Genomic DNA, 12,341 nt, shown 5'->3' on the forward strand with positions numbered 1-12,341 from the left:
TTATTGTTCTCAGTTAACTACCGCGGAAATCGACCCGAGGCAGAGGGCCATGAAAATAGTTGACTAAGATTAATCTGGAACGATAATGTTTCATTTGTTTCAGTGTGATCAAATCACTGTGTTAATTGTTTTTTTTTGACGTTTTTATATTTGCTGTGATTAAAGTGGTGTTGGATATTTTGAAGTGTGACATATTCTAAATCTAAAAGATTATTATTTTATATTTTACTAACTATTTAATTAACATATAAACTTCAATCATATTGCCTGGACGGTTTTTGGAAGAAGATGGTTATATCACAAACCTTGGGCTGATGATAGATATTGGTCTAGTCAAAATCAAGTATATAGATTTTTTTTAAGTAGTGTCCCTTCAATATTAATCTTAGGAAATTAACAGACATAGGTGCATTTCTCTTCAAGGGAATAAAATTATCATTTTTCGTATACTTAAATTTAGCAGCCAGTCCATAGCTGATAATGTTAACGTGACGTTATTTTCTCCACGTGACAATCGGAAATACAGAGATTTTAATACTCAATTTGTATTCAGCGAATGTATTAGGATACCGGTTTAATAACTTTAATTTGTTAGGATATGTGATTAACGTCCAGATTTCAAACAACTTTGATACATAATACTTTTCCTCTACTAGGAATTCACTATGAGAAGTTTCAAATCTTCCTACAAGTTACACTCAAAATGAATATACAGACTTGCTTTTCTGCAGAAAAGTATATCTGACATATTTCGAATAGAAAACTTGAGTATTGAAATTGAGTCAAATGTTCCTCTAACTTATAAGTAAAATTTTCACAATACAAATGAATGGTATCAATGGGCAAGATGTCAGTTGTGATATTAGTCGATCTGTATGTATGCTGCGTATTTAACATTGTATGTACATAAGTAACGTTGACATTTGCAAACACTCAAACATTGAAGTTGTGTATAATGTCTGTCTAGTATTATGATGATAAATCCTAGCATGGTTCTCAAGAAAGCCCAAGAATGACTCGAAGCATGGAATATACACTAATTTTGATAAAATTCCGTAATTTTCTTATGATGTCTAGCCTTAGGAGCTGATACAAGTCGAACGTTTATTGTCTTGGACAATCAACTCGGTTATATGTCCGAGTTAAAAAAGCTTCAATATTGTTATCCAGTCGATGTCGATTCTTGGGCTTATGTTAGCATTTATCAAAGTCTTTCCCCTTAATACCACATAATAGTGAGATGTCTCACCTGACAGAGCACAATCATCAGGTCTCTGATCTGCTTATATAGTTCTTTTGCGTCATATTTGCTGCATTAGCTCTTCTTTGGATTGCGCTGTTTCTGACCCCCTGCCACACCCCGCCGGTTATCGGTTTACCCAACTCAGCATTTTTTAACAAGATCTACAACCCTCACAAAACTATATCTAGTGCAGATTTCATCTAAAAGATTCTTTATCGATACTATATAACTTCCATATATCCTATTGAAGATCATTTATTTATAATGAGGGGTGTTACGATTCAAACAAATAACTATTGTACCACCAAGAAACTAGATGTACTAAAAGTGTATTCGATGAAAATCATCACTACTATTTGAGGAGCACACTTGGTGTGTTTTGTTACCCTCTGATATAATTCGCAACCAGACTGAAATGAACGAAAATGTGCTAGTTGGATAAGTCGTACAATCTCAAAGACAATTATAGTGATCCTTTGCTATATTATTATTGTACTCGTAGTCCATAGTTAGCTTAACCTAGAATAATTTCTTCTAACATATAAAGTTACATTATCTTGCATGCCCCTAGATCAAGCATTATGTCTCCTATACCCTATGTAATTGTAGAATGACCCACAGTTTTATGACACTAGTTTAATTGTATGTATTACATCGTGGTTTTTATTTTGTGAAATCCCTCGGCTTTATTATCTGCTTAGCTTATTCGAATCGCCCCTAAAATCATGACAATTGTTTGTAATTGTTAGTGAAATAATGAAGAGGAAAACGACATTCTAATCCATTTTGGCTTCCATAATTATTGTACTACTACTGTTTAAAATCATACAACGGTTTCCTCCAAATGAGTTCTTTGAATTTCCATTATCTAATGTATAGTTGTTGTTGATGATAATTGAATCAAACAAGTTTCAGAATAACTTTTACACAGTTTGACATAAAAGTGAAATATATATACGAATTTTTTCAATGAAAGCTATGACATATGCTGCGATTGAATTCAAATCAAAATTTCAAATTATCCTGACAATACATTCATGTTTATGTTTTATGGCTTCTTTGTAAAAAAACTTTCACTTTGATTGACGTTATTCTTCAAAATTAAATATTGTTTAGATCTTACATTGATGCCGACAATGATTTTTTTGTTTGCTTTGAAACCAGCAGAAATTTTGAAAATTTATAGTTTTCATACTTCAAGCTTGAAGAATTGACATGAAGAAAATTAGATTTGATACTACAATCTTCATGCACTTGTAAAAAGCAATTCGCTTCCAAATTCTTGTGCTATTTGCTTTTTTGCTGATGCCCATATATTCTGAGCTTTGCAACAGAGAAAATTAAAGTTCTAGTATCTCTTGAATATTGTTATTTTATAACTGATTATAAAACCTGTTGCCTGTCAATATCGTGTAGGTAGTTTTGAAATTGAATATATTTTTATATTTTTATGTATTTTGTTGATTTTTATTAGTTTTGTTATTTTGTAATAAATGTTGTATGACATATTGGAATGTTGAGTTTTAAAGTATTTTTCATTATATGATCTCTCAATTGGAGTTATCACCATGGTTTTTATTTGGCATTGTGTATTTCGAAAATATATCTGTTAATAATTTGCAATATATGGCTCTAAAATGCAAATTGCAAAATAAACGGAAGTGATAAGGTGCAACGAATTTGTTTTGGACTTCTCCATACTGTTATTATGTTTTATATTCAAACTTCGATGAAAGTGGAAATATTCGTAATCTTTTTTTATTTTTTGTTGAATTGTTAGTCATCATTGATATTCTAATATGTCACTTTCAACGACATAGTTGTTCTGTGGGATTTTCTTACTCTGAACTTTTGAGCAATTTGGATTCGGCCTGTAGTTGAGGGCTATTCCTAAACATAGATTGTTAATGAAATTACCTGAAATAACTGCGAGCCATGTTATATGAACATTTTTTGTACGTTTGATGAAATTAATTACGAATATTTGTAATTATATATAAATATATATCTTCAATTGTAAACATAGGGGTTCTTATTTCTTTCATTTTATCAACAACAATTTGTGATATATTTGTAATTTAATTCAAGTCACATCATGAAGCAAATAGTAGTTTCTAATTCATATTGAACCAGCCTCATTGATATTATGTAGATCGTTCTCTGAGACATAATAGGTTGGGCAGTTACGAAAAAAATCATCTCATCTAAGTTCCTCGTTAATAATAATTTTTCGACATACTCCAAGCAGATGAGCTGGTTTTAGTATGTCTATGTAATTGTTTGATATAATTTTTACAATAATCCTGTTGAAGACGAGGTTGTTCAGAAATAAGGAGAACAAATTTTGAAATGAAATATTGACAAATTATTTTTCGAAAGGTATAAAGATTATTATATAAATTATAAATATATATGAATATTTAAGTAAGGTACTATTTAACATATATGTGACAAAACTATGAAAATATATGCATGAAAACTTCCACTTTTTGTCATTATATCCTAAAATATTCTCCTTATTATTGAATGAAAAACTGATATGTAGAGAGAACTTTTTGGTTGTGAAGGGGCCATATTACGATATATGACTTTCTTAAATTTGTTGATTTTGAGTCTTTCAAGAAGTGTTCTTGGTTATTCTTGTAATTTTGATTCAGTGGTATCCTCCTCTACATGTCAGTTAATGGATTGTGTGAACTGGATCTTGATGAAGTGTATGATTTTTGTACTCATGTAAGCCATTTTACTTGCCTCTGTATTGTATTTTGTGTGCCATATTTCTTAGTTCCGGTAAAAATTTTCAATTGAAGACCGAGGAGTAATAATTGAAACACAAAATGATGTATATTATAATCAATCATTCCATCATCAAGCTTCTATGTTCACAATATGTCTTATAGACATAATAACTGATTATTGTTTATTTTTAATTAGGTATAGTAATAAACTAATGATGTGATGATGATCGTTAGATCATACAAGGGTTTATCAAACCCCCATTTTCGAAATATAGTAGTGTTAATAAAATCATTATGTGAAAATTTCATTTCTTGTTTTCCATATACCCTGCAGATAAAATAAAAGATCTAATCTCAATTCGAACAAGTTGATGTTGCAATTTGACAGTTAGAGGGAAAACAATATTAGGAATAACTTCATTATTTTTTATCTATCAGAAAAGATCTTAGCTCATTGCAAATTTGCTTTTTATATCATTTTATTTAAGTGATAGACAGATTCACAATTATTAGTTCAAAGTAATATAATTTTTTACATGCCTCATCTCTAAATGAAAAAAATATGATAAAGATAAAAATATCTTGTGATAAAGATATCCTACAAAAACGGGCAATTACAAATTAGATTTGAGTTAGTCTTATTGATTTGATAGAAATTTTAGTCTAGATTCCTTCTGCCTATGAATTACCAAACTGAGCGTTAGTTCAGATAACTAGATGACTTGAACAACCATAAAATTAATTTCAATGGAATTAGTAATTCTGACAGAAAACAATACTATCAGAGTAGCGTGAAATAGTTTGTACTATAGGCTTAGCAAAATAAATATAGAGTTTATATTTATTTCTGGAGTTGGGATTTAGTTGGATGGACATATTATCAAATGAAAGATAATATCGGAAGAGAACATTAGTTCTAATTTAATGGTCAGAAGGTGAGTAAAACTTTAATATGGATGAAAGTTGAGATAATATTTCGATTTCTTGAGCAATATCATTAATAACTATTGGGAATTAATTGCTTAAAAAGCCTGCTGAAAGGATCGTCGAAAATGTTTTTGTCGCTAAATTGGCACATCTGTCCTAGTAGTGTAGATGTCAGTGACATCAGCTTAGCGACACCGCTTCATTGTCCCAGTTAGAAAAACATAATAAAATGAATGAAATGGGTCTGATGATGTCTGAGTATATGAGACTGTATATGTAATTAAGATATATAATCAACCCTTACCAGAATAAACATATTGATCAGCTTTTTGAATCACTAATTTTTCAAATTTACATCATAATTTCAATACGATACTCAATACCTAAGTCCCGCGCCTGGTGCACAGATGGTACCTGCAGTGCATAACCTAGTATAGGTTTCCCAAAGATATACCGTAGTTACAACCTTTTACAGCTTTGCCGTTTTGATAAGTTTATTGAGGCCCTATCATAAAACTATCCCAAAAAAGCAATTGATCGCCGCCCAGACCCGTATTCAGTAATTTTTATGTAAGCTGCACACTCTCCGATTATTATTTATTTGTGAATTCTTGTTGTTTTTACGTTTCCACCGCGTACAAGTAAAGATTATCAAAAAATAAACAACAAACATTTAAAATATTTCTTTATTAGAATTTGGTACATATTCACAAAATACAGTTACTTTCATTGCTTGATTCGTCGTCTATAGATATTAAAAATTATGTCTGGCACCACCATTTTTCTGTTAACTTCTTCTACTCGTATGACGTGTGGTGTGATATACATTTGCTCCAACTGACGAGGGATATTTTTTCAGCTTTTTTTTTGTCAGTTCTATACAGTCATTACCAGGCCCGACGAGAGGGCGGTACAGCCGGTACAAATTACAGGGGCCCGGGCTCATGGGGGGCCCGGGCTCGAGCTCCAGCAACAAGAATTTTTTCATTGATATTTATAATTACATAAAAAAAATGGAACTGATGAAGATTGTGTGATTCCTTTCAATCTTATAAAACAACAATGTAAACATTCAAGATTGTCCATGCTATTAGATAGCCTACATAGGCAATCTTAAATACATAAATCAGTACAACATTGCCTAAAGTATTGCCCCGCTTCAGCTCTACGCTCGTTCCCGCCCCTATCGTCAATTCAACGTAGATCGTTTCGTTTACTGAATTTTCGGGGAATCCCTGACCTGATCGATGTTCATTGTCATTGTTGTCAACCGAATTCGTTGCTTGCTATTCTATTAGTGAATATTTCTCCGAGTTCATAATCATATTGATTGGATATTGGATTATCGTTAGTGTGTTTTGTGAAGTACGTTGTTTGGAATAATCTGAATGAAGGTAAGACACATCAGTATTCAGCAAAAGCATAAAGCATACATAAAACGGGTGAGTTTGTTTCAATGAACGTCAGAACTTTATACTTTGACGCGTGCAAATGAACGTCATATTTCCGTACACATAGAAATCTTTGAAGCTGATACCTTTAATACCATTTTCATTACCTTTAGTCCAAAATCCGTCTGTAGTACTGTAGTATTATTGCGCTCTTCGGTTTCTTGCTGAAAACCAAATTTTTATGTTTATTTATAATAAGGAGAATATACCGGATGGTTCAAAAGTCTGGAAACGGTGAAATTATGTCGCGCACAGGTGGAAAATCTGAATTCTGATACTGGGGTCTTCAGTTATTCCCAGTGAGAATAGAATCAGTGTATTCAGCAAAAATTTTACAACCGCATTGGTCGAAACCAAATTTTTTTGTCCATTTTTGGGCTCTATGCAGCGTTTTTTGATCGAAAATCCGGGGGCGTTCATTCAGATGAGGATGCAAAAATTTGTATTTTGATACTGATATATAGTTGAAATCTGTGATATAGACGATATTTCATTAAAAAAAACAAGTGAACGGATTTTGTTCCGGAAAAAAATAGAAAATACAAGCTTCTTTTTTTTTCTTCCCCTAGCAGAAAACCGATGAGTGCAGTAATGCAGTAAACGATGATCTCCTACGAAGTGGAATCATTTCAAACGCAGTTAAAGTTGATAGCAATCAAGATATAAATATGAATATCGATAGTGGAGTACACTTCGATATAGGAAATTTGAGAAACGTTACTCCCGTCATTATTGAAGAAGCTGTGAGAAAAGGACCTGAACCCATTCCATCACAACTTCCTCCTGATAGCAACGGAATGCCATTTCCCAAATATCTATTAAATTTAAACATGAAAAATGGGGAGGTTGTATCAAGAGACTGGCTAACTTGGAGTTCCTCGAGGCAAGCACTGTTCTGTTTTCCCTGTAGGTTATTCAATAAAGCAACAAGGTCACAACATTCTTCTCGGTTTGTAACTGAATATGGTTGGAGTCCTACAAATTTCTACAGAAAATTGTATAACAGAATTCCTGAACATGAAAATAGTATCGGTCATCGATCATCATACCTAGAGTGGCGGGGTATAGAACAAAATATTTTCAATAAAAAGAATATCGATAACTTAGTATTGAAATCTTTAGAAAAAGAGAAAGAGAAGTGGAAAGAACTATTGCAAAGATTTCTTCAAGTGATTCTATTTTTATCTGAAAGAGGACTAGCATTAAGAGGATCATCTAGTTTGATTGGTAATCCAAACAATGGCAATTTTCTTGGTATATTGGAGTTGCTAGCAAATTATGATACCATATTAGCAGAGCATCTAGATGCTGTTAAAGATTCTCAAGAAACTAAGAAACGTATGCAAGTACACTATCTCTCAGCCGAAATTCAAAATGAATTCATTTCACTTTGTGCTGAACATGTTATGGAAAAAATTTTAAACGAGAGAAAGCTGGCGAAATATTTTTCTTTAATCGTCGATGCTACCCCTGATAGTTCTCATGACGAACAAACAACGTTTATATTACGTTATGTCTGGCTGAATGAAGATGGCAAATACCAAGTGTTTGAAAGATTTTTAGAATTCATCAACTGTAATAAAAAAACTGGGGAAGATATAGCAAACATGATTTTAGAAAATTTGAAAAAGCGCAATATTAGCATAGAAGATTGCCGTGGACAAGGATATGACAATGGAAGCAACATGAGCGGACAATATAAAGGCGTGCAGGCAAGGATCCTGGCCCTCAATCCCCTTGCCATATGGTCTCCTTGTGCTTGTCATAGTTTGAACTTATGTGGTGTCCATGCAGCAGAATGTTGTCCCCAGGCTGTTACATTTTTTGGAATAATCCAAAAGCTGTACAATATATTTAGTGCTAGTCCTTCCAGGTGGGAGATTTTAAAAAATAAAATAGATGTATCCCTGCATTCTCTTTCTACAACTCGCTGGTCAGCTAGAGTAGAAAGTGTCAAACCGGTCTGCAACAAGTTGCCCGGAATAAAGGATGCAATTCTAGAGGTATTTGAGCTCAATTTGACATCAGAAGTGCGAGTTGAATTGAATGGTATTTTATCATATTTGGGATCATTTGAATGTCTCAACGTGGCTGAAAGTACTTACAGCTATCAACTATAGAAGTGTTATTCTTCAAACGGAATCCATAACTTTGGACATTGGAACCGAAAATTTGAAGTCTTTGCTGGAAGATCTTAATATTATAAGAAATAGTTGGTCGAAAATATTGAATGAATGTAGAGAAGTAGCAAAAATTTAGAAATGTCAACCGAAATGCCTACGTCCGAGAAGAGGAAACGCAAAAGAAAGCAATTTTTTGACGAAACGAATTCAGAACAGGATTTTTCATCAGAACTTAGTGGGGAGGATTACTTCAGAATAAATGTATTTTATTCAATTCTAGATGCTGTTATTTTGAATATTTCTACAAGATTCCAAGCAATTAAAAATTTTGTGCATATGTTCAGTGTCTTATGGAAATTTTTACACTTAGAAGATGCAGACATTGAAGAGAGGGCCACTAATCTCCAAATTCAGTACCACTTAGATACTGATTGTAAATTAACAGAAGAGATCAAGCACCTCAAGGTTATCTTTTCTGCTACTTTTCAAATGAATGATCTTACCCCACTAAATCTTCTGAATGAAATTCACAAATTAAAATTGGATACCTTGTTTCCAAATATTGTGATATCCTTAAGAATATTTTGCACTTTGCCTGTGACTGTAGCCCAAGCTGAAAGGTCTTTCAGCCACCTTTCAAAAATTAAAAATGTTCTTAGATCTACCATGACTCAGGGACGATTGAGTGCTCTAGGCTTATTATCGATCGAGTCAAGAGTAGCTAGAAGATGCGATTTTTCTAAAATTATAGCAAATTTTGCTACTGCAAAATGCCGAAAGGCTCACATAAAATGATTCGTGTTTTTTGTAGCGGTCTTCGAAGTAATTTTTACCTAATTTTTTCAGTATTTAGTGCAGCTGTGTTTCTCAACTCTTTATAGTATATACTTAGTAAGCCAATTCATGTTTCTGGAAGGTTCTAATTCCAATAATTTTACTTGCATAAAGCAGTATAAAGTCCATGTAAGAAAAAATATGATAAACTTTTATTTTTCCTTCCCTAATTTCTTCTACATTAAAAAAATTACAATGTTCAATGATTTTGATTTCAGAAGGCATATATCCTAATCTTATTATACCGATTATACGGTTAAGTAACACCATCGGGGGGCCCGTATTTTTGGTTTGTACCGGGGCCCGCCGAAGCTCTCGACGGCCCTGGTCATTACTGAATTTTGGCGTGTTGTTTCTTGTTATATTTTGTTTTAGCTCCCCCCCTATAATTTCAATAGACGCAGGAGGAGATTATATTTTTTTTCAAAAGCTTTTGTTTCCAAAACTTCAAGCAAATGTTTTTGAGTGTAAGATTCTTCAAAGGACTAATTGTTGACATAAAAAATTCTTTAAATTCTTCTTTTCTGGAAGATGTATTGGGAATTTTTTTCGCCAGGGCCGAATGGTAGCTCGCGTAATTCATCACAATCATATTATTTGCGGGAATAAATTGGTAACAATTTTTCTTAAAACCTTTTTTCAAATATATCGGCTGACATATTTTCATGCTAGTTGATTTTGGCTTCTTTGACATCTTTGACTGATAATAATAACGCGTCGTTTACCCCACCATTTTCAATTCCAACGTGCAGAATATAATTACTTTTCCTCGTGAAGGTGGTACATCCAAAGAACATTTCCTGCCACCTTCTGTCTACCCTGAGTCGTGGCTATCGAAGCAGGTTTCATCTAAATATACGACTTTAGACCATACGCGTAGGATATCTCCTCGCCGTCGGCTTCTCACTCCCTGCTAAGAGGAACATTCACTCAATCCCAGATGTTTAAAATATCAGAAGGGTAGAGCTCGGTCCTGTCCGGTCCTTGTGGTCCCCCTGGTTCTCGTCCCCTTACACGCGATCCTTGGACCTGTCCGTCGCTTCCTAGGAATTTTCTCACCGTCCTTGCAGTACCTGAAAGAACAGCTTTTTGCATAATATTATTATATTACAAATATATTCACTAAGTCCTAGTTGCTTGATATTTCTTTTGAGATTATTGTGTACTATTCCTGTTGTTGAGATGATAATTGGAATAGTTCTCGTTGATATCATTCCCCACTGACGCTTTATCTGGAATTCGAGGTCCCTATATTTTGAAATTTTTTCGACCTCTTTTTGACGCATGTTGTTGTTATTTGGTATTGCTACGTCGATGAGTATTGTTGTCTTTTGATGTTTATCGACTAGCAGTATATCTGGCCTGTTGTGAGGGCCGGTTTATCAGTCAAAACTGTAGGATCCCAGTACAGTTTATAGCCTTCGTTTTTCAGGATGGTTTCCGGTTGGTACTTGAAGTATGGCACTTTTTCAGAAAGAATTAGTTTTAATTTGGTTGTCATTTCTTGGAGTAGTATCATTCCTACTGCATCGTGTCTCTCTTTATATTCGTTTCCTGCAAACATTTGACATCCTCCCGTGATATGTTGGATTGTCTCATTCGTTGGACATCCATAACGGCATCGATCGTCAGTAGTAGTTCGATCCTTTATGATATGCTTGCAGTAATTTCTCGTTGAGATCACTTGATCTTGGATGGCTAAAAGAAATCCTTCTGTTTCTGGATACATCGCACCTGATGTGAGTCAAAAGTTCGACGCTTCAATGTCGACATGATCCTGATTCACCTCGTTAAAATGTCGTCCATGTAGGGACTTTTCTCTCAATCTCTGCAGTTTTTCTTGGATTGTCTGGTGGTTGTATGACAATTACTCCTTGTGCAGTTGTCAAAGTGTTGATTCGTCTACTTCATACAGTATTTTGTAGATATCTGACGTGCCTGATTTGTCTTGAAGTATGTTCGTAGGCATTCAATTTGACCATGGGCAATACTATTATTATTATAAGTTTATTGACCAAAAATGAAACATTCTCCAGAGTACACTTCCTTACACCAAACATATTTAAGTAAAATTCAATCTAAATATACAAAGGCAAATCAATAAACTATTATTTACCCCGAGGGTGCGTATATGCACCTTGTTTGAGGCATTTGCATTGGAGACTCTTTTTTTATTCAATCGATTCTCTTTGATTCAAGATATTTATTTTGTCCTCCATTCTGAAATTCTTCTTGTTTCCATCAGAACTTTCTTGGCAACATTTTATATTTGAAGCGTCACGAACCTGTTCATGTATTGTGTTTCAATAGTTTTTTCTTGAATCCCTTTTTGAACTATGTCACGGAGAGTATTATAAGGAGTTTTCGTCACGGAACACGTTTTTGTTATTTTGCCTCAGCTTCAACTTCCGATATTTTTAAATATAAAAACAACATTAAAATAATTAATTCAGCCTTTTTAAATTCAACGCTGTCCAAGGTCTCCACATTGCCTTTGTCGAAAACACTAAGAAAATAACATAAATGAAGTGATTATTCAGTAAAAATTATCTTATGACTCACATCTTTAGATAAAATAATACATACACCCTAACAACTTCAATACAACACTGCAACGCTCCAAAGAAAAAAATTAACAAATTTGGGGTTCTTTATTTCCTCCTTATAGGAATTGAATTTATTCCTTGAAAGGTTTAAGCCTAAGTTCACTAACCATCTATTTGATAGATAACTTCTGAAAACATGGGTATTTATTATTTATAGATAATAATTGTTATCCAAATATTCAGAAATTAAAATGTTAAAAATACGATCCTGAACAGCTGGCGCATGCGGACCAAGTGTTTAGGGATAGTTTTATGATAGGGTCTCAATAAAGCCATTAACGGCAAAGGGTTAAAAGGTCGTAACTACGGTATATCTTCGGGGAATCTATACCACGGTCCTAAACATGCGTCTCAAAATAAGACTTAAAAAGTTATTAAGTCTGGATTTCTCTATGGTCTAGATCAAAATATTGACCGCT

The 12,341-nt window shown here is 33.4% G+C and overlaps 1 protein-coding gene across 3 annotated transcripts; it reads left to right on the forward strand.

Moving 5' to 3' along the window:
- The first annotated feature begins 6,091 nt into the window (after nucleotides 1-6,091).
- Nucleotides 6,092-9,646, forward strand: LOC123678441 (zinc finger MYM-type protein 1-like). 3 transcript variants are annotated; one of them, XR_006747251.1, is made up of 2 exons: nucleotides 6,092-6,302; nucleotides 9,535-9,646. XR_006747251.1 is itself a non-coding variant. In XM_045615469.1 (2 exons), exons 1-2 carry the CDS (start codon nucleotides 6,297-6,299, stop codon nucleotides 8,477-8,479), a joined length of 1,557 nt encoding a protein of 518 aa, XP_045471425.1. In that variant the 5' UTR covers nucleotides 6,092-6,296; the 3' UTR covers nucleotides 8,480-8,802. The 3 variants fall into 3 exon arrangements, 1 of the variants encoding a protein (XP_045471425.1); XM_045615469.1 differs by lacking the exon at nucleotides 9,535-9,646 and adding an exon at nucleotides 6,929-8,802; XR_006747252.1 differs by lacking the exon at nucleotides 6,092-6,302 and adding an exon at nucleotides 8,818-9,445.
- Nucleotides 9,647-12,341: the final 2,695 nt, after the last annotated feature.

Source organism: Harmonia axyridis, chromosome 4, assembly GCF_914767665.1.
Source record: "Harmonia axyridis chromosome 4, icHarAxyr1.1, whole genome shotgun sequence".
In the NCBI taxonomy this organism is placed as follows: Eukaryota; Metazoa; Arthropoda; class Insecta; order Coleoptera; family Coccinellidae; genus Harmonia; species Harmonia axyridis.